We start from the raw sequence: 26866 nt of genomic DNA on the forward strand, positions 1-26866 counted from the left end.
TTTAGCTTCTGACGAATGGAGTGCCTGTCTGTTAAGTAAGTGTGTGTGAATATTCTAAACCGATCTTCAGTTCATCTTGTCCTGCAAGTCCCATGGTTTCACTTCTCGTTCCCTTCACCTTGGTCGACCCGTCATGTCGAATTTTGGCCTTAGCATTGTTGCCAAGGCTCAATGCCTGCTTCTTCAAGCCAGGATACTTGATTGCAGAGAAAAGATAAGAGGACTCGAACACGAAACCTACTTCTCTCATCATCATTTGGAGTTTCATACCCTGATGAATGTGCCAGCATCTTTTTTCACGCAAATTTCCAGGCTGCATGACAATCATATCGAGGAGAAGCTACCTACAAGAACAAGCTGGACCACCTCTGTTCTTCACACACGACGTCAACCAGAAGCGTGACTACTGTCACTGTGCATGAAATATCTTCTTACAGTCCAAGCGCTTCTGAGCTGTCCATTCTTAACCTTGGCCTCATCTTCAATACAGGACCAATATTGGACGCCAAACGCTTGGTCTGCACAGTGGAAAATGCCGTGATCAAGGTAGAGCCTTCTCGCCACGATGAAGCCCGGGCATGAGCTGTGAATGTGCTGTCACAATTCCGTCCCAGGCAATCCATGTCACCTCTGACCCCAGAACAGCGCAAGGCAATCCAAAACCTTCGAGAAAACAATGACATAGTCATCCTCCAAACTGATAAAGGCAGGAAATCCTGGATTGGAGTGATTACATCGACAGGATGCTATCCTTGCTGCAGGACAAGAGTACCTACTCTCAACTTGACAAGGACCCAACCAACAAACTGCCGAAATACTTGTAAAAGTTACTCATGAATGTGTTTCGTTTCATCCCTCTGAGGCGTAAGCACCTGTACTACAGATACTACAGACTCCTTTGCCACAACGGCTCCATTCCTGCTCTCTATGGGCTACCCAAGATACACAAGCGGCTAATCGTGGATTACAGACTGTCTCCTCTTCACAGCCTTTCCAAGTACTTGCACTGCGTCCTATCACCACTTGTGGGCTGTGGCTCCACACGTGCGTAACTCGAGCAACTTCATCGAAAACATATGCCATCTTAGGCTTGACGATGATGAGACTGTGGTATTGTTTGACGTGACAGCCCTGTTTACTTGTGTGCTGGTCGACCTCACTGTTCACGTGTGTTCTGCTGCCCTCCAAATGACGCTTCACTCTCTGAGAGGACACCGTTCGAGGTTACGGACTTGCGCAAGCTCTTGCACTTCTGCCTTGAAAACACTTATTTAATTTTCCCAGGCTGCTTCTACAAGCAACTTCAGGGAATGCCAATAGGTGCCTTCCTGTGAGTCACCACTGCAAACGTAACGATGGAAGCAGTAGAACACCAGGCTCTAGTGACGTTCATGCTGCAACCAAGAATATTTCTTAGATATGTGGACGACTGCTTCTGTGTGATAAAGCAGGATGCCCAGGATGCTTTTTCGTCGCATTTAAACTCAATAACACAGGCCATAAATTTTGTAGGAATTGAAAGAGGATCGTCGTTTGCCTTTTCTTGATGTTATGGTGCAACATGAAGGGACAGGTCTTCGTTTTAATGTGTTCCGAAAACCTATGCACATGGGACTCTACTTGAACTTCATGTCAATTCATCCTGCTTGCTACAAACGTTCCATCACCGTACAACATTCACTGATACAACATTCACAACAGACCTGCAGTTCTCCTGAAGACTTAGAAAAAGACTCGGAAGTTACTCATCTTGAACTTTCACGTAACAACTATCCTACTTCATTTGTGGCTTCAGTGCAGCGCCACGTATCCTGCCCGCTTAGTGCTTCCTCCGCCACGTTTTTTCCTTGTAAACATGCTGCGATACCTTATACTCCCGGTACTAGCGAGGCCTTAGCCCGTGTACTTCATTCTTTTGATGTGCACATTGCACATGTACCAGCAAAAAAAACTGAAAAACGTGCTTGTGAATGTCAGACAAGCTTCCAAAAGAAAGGTCCCAGGTGTTGTGTACAATATTTCTTGTGCAGGCTGTAGTTATGTCTACATTGACGAGACGAGTAATATTCAAAGGCACATCACGGCACACTGTCATGATGTCAGAAAACACTCTCTTCTAATGCTCTTGCTGAGCATTCTGTAACAGAAGTACAGGGTGGTCCTTTATGAAAGGGAACACGCGAGCATGTGGCCCGTGCTGTGCGGAGGCTGCTTAGAGCGCCAGCAAGTGGCAGCAAGGAGAAGCATGTCCGCTTGTGGCGTCATCTATTGGTGGCCAGAATAACCAAGCATGGCCTACAGGCAATCGCCTGCTAGAATTAGTAGGACCCTCCCCCACTTCCCCTCGCATGATTGTTGCATAAGGAGTGGGGCCTGCGGCGCAACGTCTACTGCTAGCAAACCACATTCGGTACGCAGACGCACTGGAAACGTGGAAGTGCCAACATATGCCAGGTAGCTATTAGGTACTCTTGGCATACCTATATTAATGGGTAAGCATTGTAGGGTTACTTCTCTCGGAACTCTGTCTGTCCGTCCACCCGTTTTTGTGTCTAACGCGTGACCCGATGCAATGCATGCATAGGTATATATGAGGTCCTATGGAGGCGTATATGAGAGTGCCTTATGACTACGTGTGATTAGTGAGATTTATGATTATGACTATATATAGTGAGTACTGAGATGTATAAGTGCATGTAAGGTTAATAAAGACTAATAAGATTAGTTACAATGAAATTAGTTAAGCATAATGACAATTATTTGAGGGTAATCAGGAATGCTGAGGCTAATTAAAATCAATTGATGTCAATTTATTGGACTAATCAATAGTTACTAAGGTTAAATAAATGGAGCCTAAGCTTAGCTTGAGATTAGCTAGATCTAATTAGGTAATATTAACTATTACTTACAGATACAAATGTCTTCATCATAACTTTAACTAAGGCTTATTAATTAAGTAATTAAGCAAGTCTCGTCATTATTGAAACAACTAAGCCTGTATAATTAACGAAATAACTACGTTTATTTACCTAAGCTAAAATTTCACCTGAGCGCACTTCTCTCCTAAACTGCTCCAAATTGGGTGAGGTTTATTCACGCTGTACAGGGCAGTGGGTAGCCAGGGCTCCGTACTGCAAGAAGTACGCAGAAACTCTACTTGAGTTGTCAGAGTGTGCATAAGCCTACCCCCAAATTTATGTTGGCCCACCGCTAAGTTGTAAGATGGCACATCCCCGAATTTCATCTTGGCCCACCCCTACTGTAGGTTTCCCCTGGCATTTTCTGTTGACCCTATGTACCTCTATGGTTATTCTCTCTAATCATTCTTTCTTCAATTGTTCTTCATCGCTTATAAAGCTACCAATCATTTACATTTACACTATTATAATGATTAAATGTCGTAACTTTGCACATTACACATTTTTCTGCAAATACAAGGCATTGCACTTTTTGCGTGGTGGACAGATCTTGCTGCGGTACTCGCCAAAGCATGCTTACGCATTAAAATACGCTGGGAGTGCCTATTAACTAGTGGGCATATGTTGGTCCTCCCACGTTTTCAGTGTGCTAGTGTAACGAGGGCAATTTGTTAGCAGCAGATGCTGCGCTGCAGGCCCTGCCTGTTGCACATCAACCTGGTGTGGGAGGCAGTCCAGTAGCTGCTTGCCTATCAGCCGTGTCTGCTTATTCTGGCCGCCAATAGAGGGCGCTACGAGCGTATGTGCTTCCCCTTGCTGCCTGTTGCTGGTGCTCTAAGCAGCCTCCGCAGAGCACAGGCCACGTGCTCGCGTGTTCCTTTTCATAAAGGACCACCCTATACATGATATTGACTGGGGTAGGGGACATGTGCTAGCCACTGAAAGTAATCTAATCTGGTGATTGCATCTCGACTAATCCAGACTACTGATACCATGCTGAACCGCAATGATGGCAGCCTTCCTTCTGTTTATGCCCACTGTTTACGCCATCTATTCACACGCACATAATAATCTCCCACTTTCATGTGCTTTCATTGTGAACAAGGCCCCCATATGGGAGCCGAAATGTATTGTTTTCTTTCCTTTCAATGTTTTTGGTTGGCATCTGTTTTTACCTTTGACCACGAACAATCCCAACCAGATGAGTTTTCGTCGAACTCTTGATTTCAATATTGTAAACTACAAATACAAATCGAATGGTTCGGGCTATTCATATACGATTTGAGAATTCGCTATTTGATATTGTCAAATATCCATTTATGTTCGAAGATAAAAGATAACCACAGTTATTGTGGAGTCACAAGGGAAAGAGATTGATACAAAGTGAGGACTGTTCGAATGATTCTGCTGCTTGAGTTGCCACCTCTTAAGTGGACGGAGTTAAGTCAGGGAAGGTGGGGAGAGTGAGGAAAGGGAGGGCTTAGCTGGGGATGACCGACCCTGTCAGTGCCAGGAGCTGCCAGTCTGTACCTGCTACACAGTCTAACAATTTTATTCAGCTCTACCGTGTCACAATTTGCAAAAAGAAAAATGGAGTAGAGTTGCCTGGCTAACACAGCTAGCAATATGTATAGATGTACTGACCACAGTTATCGCCTACAACAGAACTATAGCTACGGCAAAAGCGATACAGCCTCTATGTTTATGATAGTTCAATAAGCACACACAAAAAAATTAAAGTGCAACAAAAAAATGAAAGTGCAAACGAGCTGCCGGGCATTGTAAAAAAGAAATCTGGTCTATTTATTATTATCCAGTAGAAAAGAAAGAGAAAGCAAAAGACGGGACATTTGGTCGTCCTGAATGAATCAAGTTGGGACAGCGGACATTTAGTCAAAAGCGGGGACTGTATCGCTTGTTTTGTTTGGCAACGCTATCTGCTACAGGAGAGCCGTAGGTGTTACGCAGAGGTGCCAATTCCTTGGCGAACCCAGAGGGCAAGTAATTTCTGCGAAACAATTTCGACTCATTCCATAAGAATGCTTAGCTCTTAGGCAGCCTATGTACGAATTTATTGTCTTGATTTGGTCAGAGTGATTTTTTAGCCAGTCTCGCCATGTTTGCATTCCAATAAATCAATGTGTGGTGCTGTACTATCACTCTTGGCCACTTCCACGAATACAACTTTCTTTGTGCATGTTGTGGCACATTGTTTTATTGTTTCATTGTTGTGATGGTGTGCCTTTCCATCAAGCAGTCATGGTAATGGTGACAAGATAACTGGAACAAGTCGTTTATCATTTACTAGCTTTTTTAGTTTATGGGGCAGTCAGTTGTAAAAACAATTATGTGCATCCATCAAAGTTAATCAGCCAAGTTTTTTTAGCAAGGAGACTCCACATAAACCTTATATTTTAGTTTGTCTAAAAATTTGAAAATATTTTTTATTTCATTTTCGTTTTTCTCTTCAATTCAATTTGGAAATTTCACTGTTCAAACAGCCCTACTAATAAGATAAAAATCTTTGATAAATGACAAAGTAAATCTTTTTTTATTGCTTCTGTAAAAATGAGTCTACTGTATATTTTGTGAACCTCTAATAGACAAGTGCCATGTTTGAACATAGAGGTGTAACACAGGCAAAAAGATCAAGCAAATCTGTACTGTTTACAACTATGAATAACAAAAACTTGGCCAAGTAACCATTGAAAACACACCTATAGTCTTGCCTTTTGAGAAAATTTGCACCAGTATAGGGCATAATTTTCTTCCCTGTTCGTACAAAGTGTGATGGCAGTGCCACTGTATCTTCGTGACATTGACCTTTCATAAGTTGCCTCTTTCATGTTTTCCAATATTGGCTTATACTGTGTGTTCTGTATATGGAAGGTTTATTGTTCAATCACAGTGTAAGTTGAACATTGTGCTCTGCAACGTGTGCAGTGGTACTCTGATTAGTGCAACAGCCTCTTGCATCAGCTTGGCATAAAGTGAACCTTAGTGTGCATTCTGTGGATGCTTATAGGCAGTTAATATTGCAATGAGAAAACAGTCTTACAGTCAAGTCGTATTGAGACTTGCCTGAAACTTGGAAAATATTCCATAGTTGCTGGCTGCTGCTAGGTGACTGAGATGTTGTGGGCGGCTCAGTAGTTGTTGTAGGTGGCGGTGGTGGTGTCGTCTCTTCGTAATTGCTTGAATCTTCTGTGCTGTGCAAGTGAGAAAACCTGTTGTGCAGCTCTTGTGGGGATGGATGTCTCTGCAGCAAGTATGGCTTGAGTGTCGGGGAGTTCTTGAGGGAAAAGGAAGAAGTTGTGTGCCATGGAGGTGTGCTTTTCCGGCCTGCAGGCCCAGGCTGCTGAGCGGTACTGTGTGCACCCGCAAAACCTGCGTGTCTCGTAGGGTTCCTTGCCGACCAAACATTCACGGTGTACTGCTGTACTAGGTTGTCAGGTGCAGGCGTCGTCTCGGTATCTGGGGGGAAGTAGACGTCCTCCGGACCTGCATTATTGAAAGTGCCCTTAGTTACTTGCCACATTTTTTTTCTAAATCACTGTTGTGCAACTTCAGAAGAGTGTCCCAGTTATGTGCATTGTTTTTTTTTTTTTTATAGCATAAGAAAGATGCTGGCGAGCTAGCTCGTTCAGCACTTTCAGCAAGGTGGTGCGATGAACAGAAGCACCAAGTGAAACAAAATTGCTCGACTTAATCTGTTGTCTGTGCACACTGTTACACTTTTCCACGACTGTGGTAATCATTTGAGGTAGCATTTTTTTTTTCTTTCCTTTTTTTTCATTATGTGAGGTAGCAAATATATCTTAGTTTGCTGATCTAGCAGCAAGTTCAGCAAAACAGAAAATCAAGGTTGAATGTTATAATCATCTGCTATATTGTCGACATATGAAATGCGACTAGAGAAGTGTGAAGTAGAACAGCTGCCATGAGTCATAGCTCGAAGGTGTAATTTCACACTGTTAGATAACCAGTCATTGAAAATGGTGTAAGTCCCAAACTAAATTCACACTCAAAGGTTGTGCTGACGTCATGAAAGAATACATGAGCCCTGTTAGCTCTAACTTGTTTGCCTTTCATTTCTCCACTATAGTGCACAACGGGCACACAAGTCATTTCTGCATGCAAGCACATACTTACAGTGTAGAGCCAGATCTCCATGCCATACGTGTATTGTAGTCGAATAATTTCTTCTTGTGAGCAATAGGATTATGAGTTGTTATAAAAGGAAAAAGCACACAATGTACATTTAGTGAAACTGGAAAACTTTATGTACTCTCGGGTTATCAGCTAGTGGTGGTGGCTGACCTCAGCACAAAGACAGCCTGCAAAACTCTCTCTCAACATCAAATTAGTAAAGAAACACGCGAACACTTTTGCCCGCTAGTATCATGCCATTAACTGACTGCTCTAGGCGATACTTTGCCACTATGACTGGCATATTCTTGTCATGCAGTAAATAGTACCAGCATCTGATCGACGTACAGATAGTTGCAGATGCAATCTGGATTGAACATTGTAGCACCAAATTATATCATACACTGATGATTCGTAGACGAGCATTCTCATGACACCGTTCACTGCCATTGTGCCTTGTCACACTGGGTTTGCGGACAGAGTTGGCATTTCCCTCTGTCATGTGACTCCACATTTAAGGTTGAAGAGGCATTAGAGGCATGCAATAAATTAGGCGTCTTCTGCATCTGAAATGCTGTATCAAGAACCTTCCGGTATTTGCTTGGCAGAAAAAAAGTGAGCTTTACGTGGCAAAAATTGTCCAGCGTTTGATGAAACATCGTCTGGCCAGAAGCATAGATTAAGCTAAATGAACTGGCCACAAAGAACAAAACAAACAAAAAACTAATTAAATTGTGTTTCAGGATGCCTACGAGTTCCGTGTCCACAAGAAGGAAAGAAATTGAGCTTTGCCTTATATATACATATATAAGGTATGGCTGAACTTCTAAGGTATGCCCCAACTTCTTTCACTTTTGTGGACAATTAGAAACCTTTAGCTGCCCTGGAATGTCATTTATGTGTGTGTGTGCGTGTGTGTGTTCATCTGCCTTCAGAAAAATTGCTTCAGCAAAAATTGTAAGTGAAAGATGTATTACACCCCACTTTCCTATATTTGTATTTTAAGTTCTGATTACAGTTATTTGTTTCGATACCAACAGAGCATCTGTAGCTGCCATTGCAAAAATTGATGTTGTAGGTAAAATTGTAGGTCAATACTGCACTACATTGTAGTTATATTAGACTGCAACCTATCTCATTGGTGCTTTACAACCTTGTTTGATTCTGCTAGAGGCTCTGTGTAGGCTTGACATATATGCTAATTATGTTGCACTTAAGTGTGGTGATTTGGGGCAATTGAAGCAAAGAGCAGGTTGTTTTTGATCAGTATTGTTGGCTCGCTGTTGTAAGTACAACCCCATCAAAAGTTTAAGGAACAAACAAGAAAAGGATCTGAGAAAACATTGAATTTCATAGCAGTTTGTGACCATTGCCAGTCATAACTGAACAACACTGGTGCTCGCATTTACTAGTACTATAGGATGCAAATCCAAATACCAGGCTGTGTGTTTCGACTGCAGGAATATCCAGTTTTCGTTAAGGGCCCCATGTCGCAGAAATTCTGCTGTCGGCATCTGGTGCCGGTGTCCTTGTGAGCGAAAATTCCCGTATATATATTTAGGTAGTATATGTATATGCCATGCCTTGCTATATGATGTGGTATATGCAGATTACATTGCCGCACCATTATATCACTAAAGTTACTCATACCTTGCTTTCGGAATTTTGAGAATGACAGCCCACAAACACATGTCATGAAACAAAACACCGACAGCGCATACCTTTTATGGTAAATCTTCTCGGACTGAAATATTAAAAATGCGAAACCATAACAGAAACCTGGAAATGATGTAACTTTGTTGGCGCGGCTGTGCACTACCTCTGGGATCAGCCCACACAAGAGGCTGCATTTCTACCAGAAAGCTCGCCTTCGTGCATAGAGTTCGCTGACAGTGTTTCCCAGTAAACATTACGGTTACATAAGCTGCAGTTGCCGGGAAGCATGAGAAGCAGTTGGGGATCTTTGAATGCTATCACTTTCCACTCTTAAAGGCGAAGCTTAAGCATCCCCCAATTTTTTTTCTCAGGTCCCATGGTCCTAAATTTTTTATGCTTACTCTGTAGCAGTAATATTTGGCTCAGTTGTTCATGAAAGCATTGTCTAGAGACTTGACAGGTTTATTTACATGTACAAAAATACTGCAGTGCTCATTTAATCTCCTCAACATGAGCACCTGTCCTTCTCTTTTCTCTTTAACATGCACACTGCTGCAGCACTTTTTAATGTCTCAATTCCTGTCCATCATGTCCCAATGGTAGGTCACTGGCCCGTTCACCAAGGTGCATAGTTACCCACTGGCACCAGGGAATTGTGCTCCTTCGAAACTTCCTCAAGGTGCAGACAGATGGCACTACAGCATGTCAGGCTAGAAGCAACAAGAATTTTTTGTTTCCATTAATTCCTAGCAAAGATGTTGCTTGCGCACTGCAGAAAAGTCCTGCGCAGCCACACACTGGGAATAACTGCTATGACCTACCTGCGACCCGCCTGGGACCCACAACGCAGTGAACATGTTAAAGTGCAATGTGCTAATCTAGCCTCACCTAATGCTTTCCTTTTGTGTTTCCTTAGTATTGCCAGCCATAATGTGCTATCCAAGGTAACTTACGGCAAGTGTATTTTGGGCAACAGAATCCAGGGACAGCTTCGCTGATGCATGCCGGTGAAGGAGGCAGCGGGCAGTTCTTCTGCTGACAGAGCTCCCGTCCGTAATAGCAGCGGCACAGCTCACAGGGGTTCTCCTTTTTGATCATTTCACCATTGACGAACAAATGGCCATCCACAAAGCAGTTGTCTGATGGAAAGGACAACAAAACAGAAAATGTTGCTTGGAAATGTATCGTGCAGGCCAGGAAAGGTATCAACACTCATAAGATGTCCAAAGCATCACTTTTACCAAGAACAGAGCTTTTGTACGAGATGAAAATGATGAGGCAGCATTGGCACTGCAACTTCAAAAAATGCATTACCAGCTCCTGTGACATATAATGTCCTCTTTATGAAGGCTACATTGTAGTCAATTCCCGGTAATGAAGGTAATTACTTGGCACTTCACTTTGACAGAAAAGGCAGTTTAACCATTAACATATGTTCTCCCTCATTGCACTGTTAAACTGATGCCATGTGCTAAACTATTTGCAAGAGTGCAGCAGCCTCTGTGTATGAGTTCGTCTCCAAAAAGGTTGCAGCACCCAGAAGTGCATGTCCTCCAAGATCGCTGGTGCAGCTTATGTTCACAAGTGAGCCAATTTACTGCAGGTGAATTTGCAAAATAATTGTGTGGTACCTACAGCTGCTACCTCCTTCTTAATCTAAGCAGTCTCTGAGTACAAAGCAAGAACAGCAAGGCATAGAGTTTCATACAGTAATTACTAGAGGGAACTCTTAACGCTGCAGTCTCTGTACCACCAAGGGAATGATGGGAAGTACATGGATTTGTCTGATCTTTGTGCTTGTGGATTCGGACGTTCTTGTGGCTTTGTATATTACTCTATATAAATCTTGTTGTAAATTTCAGAGCAATCTATACTCTTCGAAGTGCAGAAGACGTCGCGAACACGCACAATTGCTATCAACTGTAACGATTGAGCTGTGTCCAAATCCAGGTGTCCAAATCAAAACGTGCCAAGAGTCTCAAGGCACTGGCATGCCTGCCATAAGTTCATAAAGGCGTTTCATTCACTTGTCGATACGTGTGTCCGTGGCTTAATGGTTTCAATATCAGGCTTCTGTGCTAGAATTCCTGAGTTCGAATCCTGCCGTCGGACAATTTTAATCATGTTTGTCTAATTATTTATTATGCAGTACATTCTTGAAAATGACAAGCTTACAAAGTTGCAAAGCTGTTTGAAGCCAAAAAGACGAAGTTTAGGCAAATCCATGTAGTTACCAGAATTCCCATGCTGGTACAACCGTTCTCATTGGAGCTCCCGTAGACACTAGCACCAGAATTCCCTCTAGTAATTATTGTAGGAAACTCTATGCAACAAGATTTCTAGAGGGCCAATCAAGTAGATTAGGTTGATTCAGTGTTTGACTTCCCAGTCGCTTTAAATTAAATTACATAATAAAATTACAAGAAACACAAACAGTGCTTCTTATATTTAGTTGTTATTGTGCTTGTGTAGTTTTTGACTAGCACATCCCCACGCTTGTGTGAAATTGCCAGGAATGATACATAGTCCAGAGTATATATCACTAAGGTCACATTTTGTGACTACATGGCTGAAAATAATGCCCTCGCTGGAATGCTTTGCTGCACAGCATCTGTGCTATCTTCCATTTCTATGTTTATGTCCACTCATTCCTGAAGCATAAGGAGGCTTGTGCCCTTTCCAGTGGCAGTTGCCAGCCTGCTTCTAGCTTTTTTCTTTCTCTCTTTCAATTGGTTGTGTTTTCGAACCAAATAATAATAATGAGAATACATGCTGATTGAAGCATTCATGAACTGGTATGGAAACACATTAAAAAAAACTTCAGCTGAATGTGCACTGTGGCATCATATCAGTACCAAGGTGTCATAACAGCATATGCAGCCATTGTGCTCCCTGGTGCTAAGATTGTCAATAATACCTAAGTATTAGGCTGAGACGTTCAACCAGTCGGGATACATACATTATTATGATGATGTTTACTTCGCTGTGACTATGCTGCTGTGAAGCAGATATATAAGCATTTTGGAATGGTGATACACGTGCCTAGTTCCAAAGCTTGAAATGCAGCTGCACCAAAAATGCTACACAAAGAAAACACGACTGCTGCACCCATTTGCAGTAAGCTGACTTGTCAGTTGTACACAGTCCCAAAGTGCTTCTGTGGGAAACTCACCTTCCATGGTGTCTCTGGGATCCGTGTTCACTATTCTGGGGTAGGCACCTGTGTAGTTGACCATTGAGGACTGTGTTGGAGTTGCCGGCTTGAATATAGCGTCTTCTGCAAGGAATGGTACAATTCTGAATGTGGAGTGTAATGCTGGCTTTTCTGGATGCTCAACTGTTTCACTCGACGCAAGATTTGGCAACTGCTTGGTTTGTACTGTGAGAGAAGCTTGTGGCTCATAGCTTTCTGTTGATGACAGGGTGCCACTACCTGTCAGGTTGCGATGGTCATATTCAGCAGAGTGTTTTGTGATGGAAGTATCTTCTGCAGCAGGATCCATCGGTGCCCAAGGTGCAGTATCCACGGGTGGCTCTGTTGTCGAAATCGTGCCATGCTTATTTGTGCCATTCTTGTCCAACAACACAAGGGAAAAAACGTTAAAGGAGTTGCTGGGTGTTACCTTGACAGTCATTATATTTTGTTTTGAAAAGTCTATGTTTGGAGCAGTGATGACTTCGGGTTCCTCACTCTTGTGAGCCTTTATGATGTCTGAAATCACCTGCGTGAGCTCAGCAGGTGATTTGGCCTTGTCACCTGAGTGTTGGATTCCCTTGTAAAGACTTCCGGAAGAAATTGCTCGACTCTCAACCTGCCCCTGAAGCGGCATGTCCTGAAGGTCGGTCACTCCGCCATCCATTTGGTGCTCCGGATATACACTGACAATAATGCCATCTTCTTCCACGTTTCGGTACTTGGACTGGTTGCTGCTGTCCACAGAGACATTAAGCGTGTTGCCAACCCTCACCTTAATGACACTTGTTGTGAAGCCAACTTCTTCGGTGGGCTTGTCGGGTGATATTTTCTTGGTTATTTCATTGCTGGAATCTGTTACATTGTCCACTTCGGTTGGCTCTGCAGTAGGCCATGACTGGTTGAAGAACATCCTTTTCCATATGTTGGTTTCTGTCATGTTGTTGGGTTCGGTTGGTTCTACGGTAGGCACAGACCGATTAAAGTACATCAGTTCCCAAATATTGTAGTCGGGCTTTGCTGTTGTCTTCAAGCTGGGATGGGATTCTGGAGCCTCCTTTCTGATGTGACTCTCATTGGATATGTGTAATGCATCTCCAGCTGCTGCAATGGATGTACGATGCACATGTACTGTTGTGCCCGATGTGGTCATGGTGCTAAGGTGTGCAGTGCTGCCTTGAGTGCTCTGGGTCGTTGAAGGCCTTCGAGTGGTTGTGTATTTGCGCACATCGTAATAAATAGGGGTCAGCTCCGTGGGATGTATGCTTATGTGAGGACGTTTACCCTGATCATGCTCCGTGCCATTTTGATAAGATAGCTTGCTCTGAGGCTTAGAGCTCTCCACTGTGGAGTTTGTAGCTGCGGCTGCTACAAGGGACTTATTAGTAGATGGCATATCTGCGTCTAATGAACTGGCAGGCTCGTAATGAACCTCTGCATTGGTGCTGACTTGTGTGTGCATCTGTGAAATAAGTTCATCAGAGCTCTCCTCCCTAAATGAGGGCGGTTTCCCATAAAGAGGCTTCAGGCTGCCTGCTTCTCCGATGCTAGACTCTGCCGTTGGTCTGTGGTAAGCCGGCACTGTTCCGTACACTGGCTGAAGCGTGTCATTTTCTTTCACTGGGTAGCGGGCTTCAATTACAGATGCTCCGAGGGAAGTCGCATTGTAGAGGTGTGCTTGGCTGTACACTGGGCTCAGCTGCGCCGTCTGGAGGTTTGCATCACCAGACTCCTTCTTCTCATCTTTGCCAGGAAAGAACACACGGTCTATGAGGTCCGAAAACTGTAGCCCTTCTTGTGGCAATATGGGTGGGCTCTTGTTTACCTGATCTAAGAATGAGGCTGGCTCTGCAGGCCTATCTGCAGGGTCAGAATCTTGCTGCAAATGTTTTGTTGAGTCATTTAGATGACCTGCTGTTTTTCTATACAGCAGTGACAGTGAGGGGAGTGCTGTGGCATTTGCTTCTGTTGTACTTTCATTTACCATTTTATCTCCATTGTTTGTGTCTAGGAATGCAGGTTTGTAGATGGGTGTTTTTTTCTCTGCTGGAGTTTCTGTTGCGGCCTTTGTCTGATCGCCAGACTTAGAGCTTCCAGTGCTCGTTCCAGTTATAGGCCTTAGAGAAGACGACTCAAGTGCTGGCTGGATGCTAATACCTTGCTTTTCATTGTTAACAGCTAAGAAAATTGGTTGTTTCTCTCTCATGGTTGGTGTTGGAGCAAACCGGGTAACTGGCATTGTTGTGGTAGTATGACTAGGCAGTTCTGTGTGCAAGGCAGTAGTGGTCTTCTCTGTTGCAACATTACTGTCGAGCAGAGGGGTCTCTTGCGTTGTGGGCGGCCTGTACGCAGGCTGGGGCACCAAATTGTAGTCCAGTGTGCCATCTGACTTTCTTGGCAAGGGCTGGCTGTCCCTGTACCCATCGGGTGAAGCTTGGGGATGGTTCACGCTTTTGTCAAGTCCAAGTACCAGGTATTCATTGTCTTTGTGAACTTGCGTCTTGTCTGGAAAATAGAGAGACAACATTTGCACAATCTTGCGCACTGCTGAACCTTCCAAAATTCTATTATTACGTACTCGCATTGTGCTTTTTTATTAGCTTTTGCAGTTTGATTTTGGTGCTTTGTCTAAGGTTATGTTTCTACACCAAGGGGGTAATCCACAAGTGTCCACCTAGTGGACATTTCCATTTTGTCTGGTGCTGAAGCGCTGGTTGGCTGGGGGCGAGTGTTTCCTTCTCACGCGTACCCCGACCCAGCCAGTAAAGCTGTCTTTCTAGGACAGTCGCTCTATACCAACTTGCTACATTTATCAACAACACAGAGCGTGAGGAGATTGGATTCGCAAGTAAGTTCAGTGAAAATAGGCAAAAGAGAGGAGGTTTCATGTGCTGGCCGTGGTGGCTCAGTGGCTATGACATTGCTCTGCTGAGCACTAGGTCCAGGCATGTGGCACCCAAAGGGTGGCCCGGGACCCCCCCCACCGAAATTAAGCAGAATACCCCCTCTCTGCCCACGCCGCCACTCCTCACACACATTCCTGAAGCCCCGCCAAATCAATCTTGAGACTTGGCAGCTATTCGGCGGTCAACATTTTTCTGCCTTTTTCACTCCTTTTGTATGGCGGTAGTTATCATTAACTCCTGGGGTGCGAAGACCAGTTTTCTCATCGATTCGGTGCCCGCACGATTAACTCGAGATGAGTTCAGTTGTCATCATCTATTCAACGATCACGCGCATCACTGTTGCTTTGTTAGTTCAACCTTCTTTGTTTAGACTGATCCAGGGACCAGGAAAGGGATTCGGTTCGTAGTCAGCTGGTCTGTATACTCCTGGAACGAGTTGCGGCTGGAGAAAACGCCAGTTGCGTTCAACTTTTCCTTTTGTTTCATTATTTCCTTGAGTGACGGCTTGCCGCGATGCTTGCAGACCCTCGGAACCATATACCGTCATCTGTATATCTTATGTGCTATAATTAACATGGGATGTAATAATAATAAACTGATTTGATTTGATATGGGTTAGATAAGGTGGGAAATAATGCGAAACAGCGTCCATCATCAAACCCTGCAACAACCATTAAATCCATAAGCAATATGACTGTCACCTGTTACCTCGTCTGGTCTTTCCCTAATTGTACAGCACTTTTCGTGCAAAATTGGCAACTGGAAACAAGAGTCGCAAGGAGTTGAGAAACTAAGCGATCCACTAAGGGAGAGAGCGAAGGGAACAGCCAAACAGGAAGGAAAAGCGAAAATTAACAAATTTAACCGTTGTTTGTGAAAATGTTTATGGATCAACATCTTTTTATTTAACAAGAAAGTAGAGAAAACGCCGCCAGAAGTAGAGAATTAGCTCCATGTGTTTTGAATGATGCTTCTACAGTTATCAGCCTGACGTAGCCACTTCTCTGCTGTGCTAATGTGGGTGTTTTTCTAACCTTCCGCGGTGGGTGCAGTACGTCTCGAACTGCAGCGTCCTGCAATCTACGTGTTTGTATGGGACTGGTGGCCACGCATCATTGCACAACTTCCAAAATAACAACACGAGTCGGTTTTGGCATTTAACTTGGTAGAGCAGTAAACGAGAGATACAAAAAACCTGTGATTGTTCTGCAAATATATATTTCTCTATAATTCTTCCAGAGCTAATTCAAAAAACGCTACTAGAAATCTTTATTTTACACTTTCACTTGTTTACTTGTTTTTGGCAGTATTCTTCCTGCGCTTCTGTCATGCGCGAGTCCATTCGATGTTTGCCAAGTAAAGGAGAGGTGTATCTCACAGGTGTACCTGTGAGATACACCTTATTTCATTTCTCTTTTGCGAGTTTATGCATCCTTATGGCGAATGGTGGGCATTATTCACATTTGTACTAGTAAAGGTACCCCCCCCCCCCTCATTTGCATAGAAAAGTTACCTTGGGTGCCCCCCCCCCCCGACAAAAAATCCTGGGTCTGTGCCTGACTAGGTCGCCAGTTCATTTCCTAGCTAACGATTCCCAGTGTCCCAGTGGCCACAGTTAATCAGGAGCGCTGCACTGCGACAGCTTTCATAACTGATACCTATGTGGCCTCGAGGGATACTCCAGAATCTGCCCTAAATTCACGAGGCAGCTCCTTAGAGCCATACAGTGTACTTTAATCTTGGAGCAGCACTGATATATGCTTTGCACGTGACGGAGGCGCTCTTTATCCTCCTCAGAGACACTAGCCTTGACTAAACATTTTAGTTACCTGTAGTATGTGCTTGCGTATGCTGTGTGCATGTGTACTGTGCATGGATGTGTCATTTCATTCATCATCTGAGAGTATCGTGCTTGGGTGTATGGCCAGGCAAACATCTCCAGCATTTATTTAAAAAAAACAATTTCTCTCTCCCCCCTCCCTCCCTCCCTCTCTCCCAGCCATGTGCTCAGTTTCAGAATGGTAAACCTCACAACTCAAGTCTTCATTTAAGTTTTTGGAAAATGAAAATGCTTCACTGTACTTTTTGTTGAATGGCATTTTCTTCTTTAAGAAAGAAAAGAAGCATTGACTGAGTCTCTGTTGCTCATGAAACTCATGCAAGTGATTTAGCAATAAATTATAGTTCCAATACGTTGCCCTTTTGTTTCAGCGCTCCATGTGTTGTCACTTCTCCCTGATCGACGTGCACTTCCAGTTTTTCTTCCTGTAGCACAGTTGAGTGCTATAGATCTGTGCAATGTGCTCCATCGGGTAAGGCACTCTGTTGAAGTGCTTTCAGAGTGTACTGATTAGAGTATGCATAGTATTGATTTTTCTATCAGAGCACACCCATGATTTAACCAGCTTTCATTAAATAATAAAAGGCTGGCTTTGCACATCTATGACCTTTCTGAAGAATTATGCAACCATATTTGTCTAACATTTCACCATTTGTGGGAAAAAGGCTGAAGGTCCTAATCTACCGCATTAAACAGTGCATATGCATGCACAGTGGGCACTGACAAAAATACTAAATATTTAGGGACTACTGACACATATATTCGAAGTTGTGGAAACTATTGCGTATTTCTCAAATGTAAAAGCATGACATTTAGCAAGTATGACAATTGGGAAATGCTTCTATTTTAATGCAATGCTAAAAACGACCAGAAAATGTAGAGCTGGCATGAGTTAACATTATTGTGACACCACGACACATAGCGCACATTTGCTGATGTTATGCAGCAACAAGTAATATCACATTGCTCAAAAGATATAAACGTGAATGCTGCCGGGTGTTTATTTTGCTTGCACGCGCGCTTAACAGCCACAACTGTTGCAGCAATGAAGGAAACTAATATGTACCATGATGTCATGACATATACACTTCGTGGGTACCGAAACTGGCTTGTAGAAACAAGTGTTATATATAAAAAACTTTAGGGTGCTCCGACATTGTCCAGTATATTTCCTAGGGCTTGGAGACACTCATATAAAGCAAAAAAGAAACATAATAAAAATTTCTTAAATGACAAGTCAAACTTGTCGCATAAGTACTCCTTGAAGTCGTACCAAAATGTTTCACACTCAGAATACCCTCTTCAGTACCAGTGTCTACATTTGTGGAAACTTTCTCTAAAGCGAAGTACTTATGATCGAAAAGTTGTGAGGCATTAAAATAGTGCACCTTAATTTTTCTTATCCTGGACAAAGGTTTACTCAGCTTTTAAAGGAGTACACAATATCTTGACTAATGCGGCCGTAAAAAAAAAAAAAAAAAAGGAAAAGATGTCTGTGAACGTTCTCTACATTCTTGCTGTTCCTACCACTGTCAATATTTCTGGACACTTTTTCTAAAGCTAAATACGCCTCATTAAAAATTTCCAAGGCATTCAAATCGCGCGCGTTTATCAGCCTGTGCCATGGTTTACCCTGCATCCAAAGAAGGGCGCCATATGACGGCTATGGCGGCCGCCAAAGAAAAGAAAAAAAAAAAGGAAACAGAAATAGGACTGAGTAGCTCAAGAGATTCTTTCGCAGCTTGTGTCCGCGTTTGTAGACACGGCTTTCTGGCTCCAAATTGTCATTGTATGTCGCCAGTTGCTTTTTGTGATCTCCTGAAATAGTGTGAAATAAACTTTTAAATACAGTTACTCATTTGCTTGCTTCCATATTATTTTTCGGTAGTGAAGAGGACTCGCTCTAAAAAAAAGGTTTGTACCCTTGGGGCTTATCTTGTCCCCAAAAACTAATCTATCTTGTGTGCCTTTTTCCTTCTAATAACAGCTTACACTCTTTGTGGTGCATCTTTGTCCCCAAACAATAATCGTCTGTCTTGCTTACGTTTCCTTTCTTGAAAATTCTGCGCTCGCTACTTTCAAGAATCCTATTGGGGGTGAGCTCTACCACTGGAAAAGCTGGCGCCACCGCCGGCGTGACGTGGCATGAGGGATCACGTGGGCACAGTGGCTGCGTCGGCTACTTCGGAAGCGCCGAAGCGAGCTGAAAACGAAAGTTTAATGTCTCACCTGCGCTGCGGTTCTGATTAAGTGGTGCGGCTTTCCCGCATAGGGTGTCTGCTGGACAACATTTGAAAGCACTATACTAGGTAGTGGCTGCCTTTGGAAGCGTGCAGCATGGTAGGCTACTGTTCAGTGCCGCTGTGCCGAACGTACGCAACCGAGCCCGATGTCAGCCTTATTCACACGTAGCCGCAGGACAAGAAGCTACGTGAAGCTTGGTTCGCGAAACTTAGAACCGGCGGACAGCCATCGGCTACAACTCGCGTATGCAGCAAGTACAGATGCGAAGATTTCTGCTGCGGCGCCGGGACTAGCTGCGATGTTCGGTGAGTAGCAGAAAACGCGCACTGAGACGCTCACCCACGCCTGCTACCCGGCTAATGTCATGACGCTTTATTTCGTCTATGAACTTATTGATGCTAGATTATGGCAAGTTCACTGGAATGGAAAGGGAGCGGTAAGAAGCACATTAAAAGAAGCATGGCATATATGGTCATGTTTGTGTTATGAATTAACGCACTGCATTATGATACAGACGCAGCGGGAAATGGCACGCTGCAGAATACCGGTAAACATTCACTGCGACGCTACTTGAGAAATAATATTGAAACGTCCAAGATTTTAGAAAAAAAAAAATAAACGTTGAATCGTCCCGACGGCACATCACAGTCGCCGTAGGCGCCGATATCTTTATAACAAAATTAACCTTGTGCGCGGACATGGCACGTAGGCGTGCAGACGGTCGCTGCGAGCCCGTGCGATCTCTGCATTGAGGCTTAATTCTGTTATACAGGACACTCCACTATAAGGACATATTTCACATAGTTTGCTGTCAACGTTTGCCAACCTTTCACGCAAGAATGCCGTTCAGGGGGACTCCATCGCGGCGACCGTACGCAGTGGCGTTCACTGTACGCATTCGGTAAAGAGATAGCGTTTGTGAACGATTCTGTGCTTCTAGTTTGGCCAAGATTATTATTTTGACAGTAAAAAACTTCCCTAATTTTGAGAACACTTACACAAATGTCCAGGAGGGCTGCCGCGTGGTGTTTCTATTGAGCGCCGTAAGCCAAACCTATGAGGAGCGCACCGCGTTATCCCTCATACTACGCAAGGGAGGCGCTTCCGACAGATGGCGACTGTCCTCACCGCCCATAACTGGAAGTACCGCGCGCGTTGCGCTGAAAGCTAGCTGTAACGAAATTTCGCTTTGGCTCAATTTGTTATACACACTTAAAATTACGCTCTTTAGGTCGTATCTTCCCACACAATAACCGTCATTTGTTTTGTCCGCATTTCCGTTCTATAACGCTGCGAGCCCGGTACTTCCAAGTCACGAACGGCACGCGCGTTATCAGCATGACAGGGCATTCTCGACAGGAAAGTAGCAAGTGCAGCGTTTTCAAGAAAGGAAACGTAAGCGAGGTAGATGACGATTATCGTTGTGTGGCAAATATACACTCCAAAGGGTGTACATTTGTCTGTAGCACTAACCAACCTTGGCAAAGCCGCAGAGCTGGTAATTGTATAGTTTATTTGATACGAGCCTTTAAAGAACAGTTAAGCAGACGACACGTGCACCTGGTGGTGTCGCTATGACGTAAGTACCAGCACGCCGCGTCCGAGATTTTTCAGCGCGCCGCGGGCTCCATTCAGGTCATTCAGATTGTCCCGGCGAAGCGGTATCTCGGCTTTCCGAAAGTAGTGTGACGGTTGTGGTGAATATATCTGCGTCGACGCCGCATGAAACCGCAAGACTCTGCCTCTGCCGTAGCTTTGCCGCTTATACCCGACGAAGCAGCGCTAATTAGGCCCAACAGCTCAAGTTCGGCACAGGCTGGCGTGGTAGCAAGCGGTAATCCGACGCGAGAAGTTCGCGCTATGCTGATACGTTGGTACGAGCGGCTCATCGGTGATCGCCTGATATGACGCTCATGGGCTCGATCTACGGAGGACCACAGAAGCGGCGTACGCGGGAGAACAGCTGACGGCTACATTCTGTGTGGCACTGGACGGTATAGGTTATAAGCTCGCGTGTAGACAGAGAGCACCGAGTTCGATTCGCGCAACATCGCCTGAACTGCCGGCGTCTCGCATCCAGGGTCCCGTGCGGTATCTGCATTTCTCGGCATCGCGACGAGTCGACGACACGCGACGGGCAAACGCCCATCCTCGACGGTCACTGAGCAGAAGTCTACAAACGAATCTTCTGTACTGCTGGCATGGTAAAATATGTCGAACAACTTGCGTTTTTACTTACAAATGTCTTCATAGCAGCACTTTGAATGTCAGTTCCTAGATGAACCTGCTTCCATTTTGTGAGTAAAAGGAGTGGAAAAACGTGTGTGTATGAAGCCGGCCACGTGATAGAGATAGAAAGGGGATGATATATATATTTATATATATATATATAGTGCAAGTGACGGTGGTCTGCTCCGGACTACTGTCAGATGTACTTCGCTCCTCGAAGAGGCAGGACTTGTGTCGAGCAAGCTCCTGAACGAAACTCACAAATCTGACACCAAGACGCACAACGTAATGCTAACGCGCTTCCTCATTTACCGCCAAATCGCCGCGGATTCTTTTTAAATATCTGTTGGTTGCGTAATTTGCTTTGTTTTATGCAAATTACCCATATATTCGAACTATTCTCTTCGAAATGATTCGCCACTATTGCTGTTTGTTCCTACCAAAAGTAAATTAATAAATTATTTCCGCCCATACGTATAGTTCATACCCATGTGGCAATATAAACGTCACGCCCACGGGACAGTACGAATAGTCCATAAGTGTAGTACGTACTTAATCAACTTACTCTTGTTAGCAAATCTGCACTCCTCGTTTTCACCCGGCATCAACGTCTGTCGAGCATACATGACATGGCAGAAAACTTCGAAACGTGTAAACGGCATCACTTACTGCATATGTATTCGGTGGGGCAACAGTGTCCTCGTGGGATGACAGGCTCACAGTCCAGGGCAACAGGCGGACACTCGATCCGTTGGCAGAGTGGTCCACGGGGGGAACAAAAACAGGTCTCGCAGTCCTTTGTGCCAGGTATCGGCTCCCCTACTCGGTACAGATTGCCCTTCTTCCAGCAGCCTGGGCACATTGAAGGCGTTCTTAGTGGAAACACTTCATAATACCTTCGAAGATAACTGGGCAATGCGAGCAGCACCTGTGACTATACGTGAGTGAACATTTCGTCTGCGGATGTGTGCCGCACTGACTCGTTTTTCATTCTCATCTTTCTTGCCCTCTTCCTCAAGTGTAGGGTAGCAAACCTGGCGCGACCTTGGTCGACATACCTATCTTTCATTCTCTTTCTGTTTTCACAATAACTCAGAACAGTGCGCGCGTGTGTGTGTGTTTAGACTGCGGTCTGCGATGTTCCTCAAGGGATTTCAAAAGGGTCCGCAGAGGCTGCCTAGAGACCGAATCTTGAGCGACTGAGGCAGGCGTGAGAACTGCGGTGGCAATCTGCATATGTGCGATAGTGAGCCGGATCAAACTGATAACAAGAAACGCACTTGACGACCAATATTGTTTAATCATCGAATTTTTGTCTGTTCATCTGTTCTTATTTATATCTCATTCTTGGTTCTATTGTTTCGTAATCAACAGTGATAGAGATGCTTATGTTTCCCGTTGAAGCAGCTGCAGACGAGACTGTGCTGTAGCGCTGCCAACGAGTCAGTCAATCGCAGCTGGGCAGAGCAGAGAGTAAAGGCGGTTTCGCTACGCAGGATGGGGACCTTTTATGACGCAATATGCGCGTCACGCGTGCCAGCTCAACAGGAAGCGCTACCAGGAAAGCGTGGCCTCAGAAATCGCAGTCGTTGCGACCTGTCCGGCGCAATCTCGGAGGCCACGAGGAAAGGGTCAGATTTTGTGCCGATTATACACTGCTTCTGGTATCGGTCGGCGTTACAAAACCCGCTACAAAACTGACGGCCAAGATTGTTAATGTGTATAATGTACCGCATTATATAAAAGAGAGCAGTTAGCAAAGCGCACCCAGCTTGCACTTTCACGTCATTTCTCACCCTGAATGGGAATGACGACCGGTCCCTCGGTCGTGGTGGACGTCGTTGTGGTGCTGGTGGTAGTGGTGGTGCTGGTGGTAGTTGAGGCCGACGTCGAAGGAGGCGGAAGCGGCGTCGTTGCGTTCGGCCCTTGAGCTGAGACGAGCACGAGCAGGTGAACACATTGAACCGCGCATGCAGCACATCACGCAAAGGTAAATTTATTTGCAAGAGTAATTATTTCTTCTTTCCAGCTGTCAAATAGTAGCGCAGACAAACTTGAAGTTGTTGAAGCCGAAAAAGAAATACAAAGGAAGAAAAGAAAAGTGGGAACGCTTTGACGAAACAATTCGCGATATCCGAATCGTGTGGCTTGAGGCGGTAAAGGTAAACCAGCTTCGTAAAGAAAGCGAAATGTTTAGCTGGTGAACCGCTCTGGAAGAATCGTCGAGCAGGGTAATCTCCAGCTTTCCCTGTTGTTTACTTCATTCAATTATAATTCAATCAATCCATTACGCGGGCATACACGTGCAGAACAGCGCGGACGCAGTCGTCCTGGCACTTGCGGCGGCGCTCTAGCATTCGACAATGTGAAGATCTGCTTGGCAGGCCGTAGTCATGCAGGCACAATGGGCTACACAACACAACCGATCAACTCAAACACTGCACGCCATGTTTGGTTGCCGTTACGTCCTTCTGTACACGTCAAGTGTACAGCTATTTGAAGGCCTCGGCATCTGTTAGCCGACGTAAGCATTGAAGCAAACAAAGCGAGCTCGGCGTGATGGGTGCGCACGATGTATTTCCATGGCTCGGAGGAAAGTGGTATTTCTGTGCCGTTCCCGGTCCATATCGGAGACAGCGAGCATAACTTAAGACGTAAGTTTTGCCGACACGTTTTGCAGGAGTTATATCATGGATCATATGTCATGGATATAACTGCTTGTCAGAGCTATGCTTGATTCCCCCTTCGAGAGTTTCCGTGCAACGCAGGTCGCTTTGTTAGAGAGAACACCATCCAATGTCTAATACAAGGCCCTCTGAAATGGTTGTGTGGGACTACAGGAGAAGCTGTCACAAAAACAACTGCCGGCACTCCGGTTTTTTTTTTTTTCTTATGCTGTACTGCGAATTAACAGCGACCTGAAAACAAGCAATCTGTATAAAGCCAATATTAGCTGAAATCGATATATAGGCTCCGCCACTGATAAAACTTTCTATATCTGTAATCCAGACAGCACAAAGCGGTCACCTGCTGGAAGGTGGGGACTTGAGTTCATAAACAATGGGCAAAGAAGGGAACCCCAAGTCGGGAGACAACGCTCCAAAAATAGAAAACAATTGCCCTCATCTTATGCGCGCAACAAACAAACAAACAGTCATGAAGACAATTTTTCTTGTCGATGCATTGGCTTCTGGCCGAGGCTTCCCTTGTTTACGCACTGTTGATTATCAATTCCGATATCAGCAGTAATTCAACGGTGCACTCACGTGCTTACTGTAACCCTGTGCGCTGCGAACAACGAGAAAGGACGTACGACTTTCCTCCGGTGAGCTGAACGTCGCGTCGCACGCGTCGGCAGGTTAGAGTCAGCGTTAGGCAAGGCATGGCATCAACGCAGTGTTTAGTCAAGCGTAAAGCGCAAGCGTGTACTTACTGCAGGCATAGCTGGCGGGGCAGCAGTCGTACTGGCTGGTGAACTGCGGCTCGCAGTCCTTCACCGCCAGGTGGCACTTAGGCTGGACGCAACGCTTTAAGCCGCGAATGCAGTAGCAGTAATTGCAAAAGTTGGAGGAAAGCATGGCGGACCCCTCGGCGTACAGCGAGGCTTCGTCCAGGCACGCTGAAAACACACGGGCAATATGCGTGTCACGTGTTAACCTACAAAGCTTGCGTCGTGCGGTACAGAGTGAATGGCACGTTACGGCAGCAATTAAGCGATATTAGTGAGAATTAGTGCACTGTTGTGCGAGTCAATAATTTAGACTGTAGCCAGCACGCAATACCTAAACCGGCTATCTTGGATTGGGACTATTCTCTTCCTGTTTACACAGGGCTCTTTATTCTAACGAAAGCATTTCCGACGCCTTTCAAGTGAAGATGGTACGACCGCCCTGTATAAGCAGGCTGTACAGCACTGTTCAACGTATAATTGAATTTAAAAAAAAAAAAAAGCTGATGTCATTAGCTATCTTTCATATTCATTACTGCTTGCTACCTTTGTCAAGCAATAGAACGGTCACATTCACAATAAAATTCGAGTACATTGATATTTACTTCTCCAGCATTGTAAAACTTCTTTGCAGTCATGTAATATGAATGGCATCGAACAGTTAATGCCATGAAGTTGTTTCTAATAGATTGACACGAAAGAAGTACACGGAACCATCATTTGGAAGACCCGGTCTGACAGCTGTGCTTGCGCTTAGCCAGAGTTTCGGTAGGCAGAAACGTGATCTTATGGAACCAGCAGAGGTTACAGCCGCTAAACAAACGTGCTGCACCAGATCAAACGAAGCTCGAAGAAGCAACGTCCGTGTGCGTCTGAAGGCTGACTAATGAGTTTTCGCTGTACTCGCTGCTCCGTAAGCGAATACGGGAAAGTCGGTCTCCTCAAACGACTTTCGTATATTGTACAAAGCTAAGGCTGGTAAGTGTACGAAGCGCTCCTCAAACCTGCTTACCCGACCATTTGTGTTGTAGTTGCATGCTAGGGAATGAGAAAAGGCACTCCGAAATCTACAACGCAGCAATAGTTTCTGCGTGGACCTTATACTGTAATGGCTGTTTCACTTAATATTCACTTCGGATAGGTTGCCCACGCTTTCTCTTTCACTACCGTATAGAAAACGTCAGCGTGCAAGATAGCGCTGAGGTATAGTTACAAGCGAAAATTGCAGGATGCGAACGTCGAAAAAATAATAAAACAGGTGCATTATAGGCAGCATTGTTAGATATGTTATTACAAACGCTCGTGTCTGCTTAGTAGTGCAGCAGCTAGCGTGATTCACTGGCGATGACCTTTCTGGTGCTGATCACGATTCGGCAGGCCGTGGCTGCCTCACTCTACGGAGGCGTAATGGGGAAAAACGGTTGTGTGCCATGCTTTTCATTCATTCATTCATTAATTCATTCGTTCGTTCGTTCGTTCGTTCGTTCGTTCGTTCATTCATTCATTCATTCATTCATTCATTCATTCATTCATTCATTCATTCATTCATTCATTCGTCATTTGTTCGTTCGTTCGTTTATTTGGTGTACCCTCATCAGTCATTTCAAGTACTTCGTTTAGTCACGGAGTTCTTCGGTATGCTTGCTTAACAGTTGGCTACCTCACGCTCCAAATGCCTGGATACATGTTGCATAACCGTATATTCGAGAACTGCGAGTGATCACACCATCTAATAAAAATAACGCGCGATTTTGACCATTGTCAAAATCGCGCATGCTTCCACAGCGCATGCTTCGTCATTGCATTTCTACATCTTTGCTCTACGTCTGTGTTTTCACCGAGAGTCATGGCAGAGCAGCATGCAAGAATAAACCGGAAACAATGCTCACCTAAGACAATGCGAACCGATACTGCGATTCAATGCACAGGTATTCTTGTAATTAAAATAGCTTTAATTTGGAGCAAGCCTATTGTAGTGGACTTTGTTTCGGCGATAAATGATTAACCGCGGGATTTTGTCGACACGTCACTCGGCAATAATCAAGACCAAGACGAGTGCGCTGCTTTCTGTACAACTTTCGCAAAGGCACGTCCTCGAATGGTTTCATTCGAGCGACGACAATTCACGAGCATACATTGTTCTGTACTCACCTAGGAGCATGTCAGTGCGGTGTTTCAATGAAACTAATTTGCTTTCTTGCGAACAATACCTTAGCATAGTTTCGTTTTTTTCCCGAAGCTTTTCTTCATTTGTTCAGCACAACCATTCGTTGCGCGCGAGAG

At 44.6% G+C, this 26866-nt stretch overlaps 1 protein-coding gene across 1 annotated transcript in view; it reads right to left on the minus strand.

The window, feature by feature from the left end:
- The window catches only part of LOC126543562 (uncharacterized), a 238409-nt gene that overhangs the window by 4357 nt on the left and 207186 nt on the right, over nucleotides 1-26866 (minus strand). The window contains exons 14-19 of the mRNA XM_055062392.2: nucleotides 24569-24754; nucleotides 22932-23066; nucleotides 21805-21987; nucleotides 11896-14421; nucleotides 9677-9862; nucleotides 6000-6419 (exon numbers count right to left, since the gene is read on the minus strand). Coding sequence (XP_054918367.2) covers nucleotides 6000-6419; nucleotides 9677-9862; nucleotides 11896-14421; nucleotides 21805-21987; nucleotides 22932-23066; nucleotides 24569-24754 — 3636 coding nt within the window. The remainder of the gene's footprint in view (nucleotides 1-5999; nucleotides 6420-9676; nucleotides 9863-11895; nucleotides 14422-21804; nucleotides 21988-22931; nucleotides 23067-24568; nucleotides 24755-26866) is intronic.

Source organism: Dermacentor andersoni, chromosome 3 (genome assembly GCF_023375885.2).
Source record: "Dermacentor andersoni chromosome 3, qqDerAnde1_hic_scaffold, whole genome shotgun sequence".
Taxonomy (NCBI): domain Eukaryota; kingdom Metazoa; phylum Arthropoda; class Arachnida; order Ixodida; family Ixodidae; genus Dermacentor; species Dermacentor andersoni.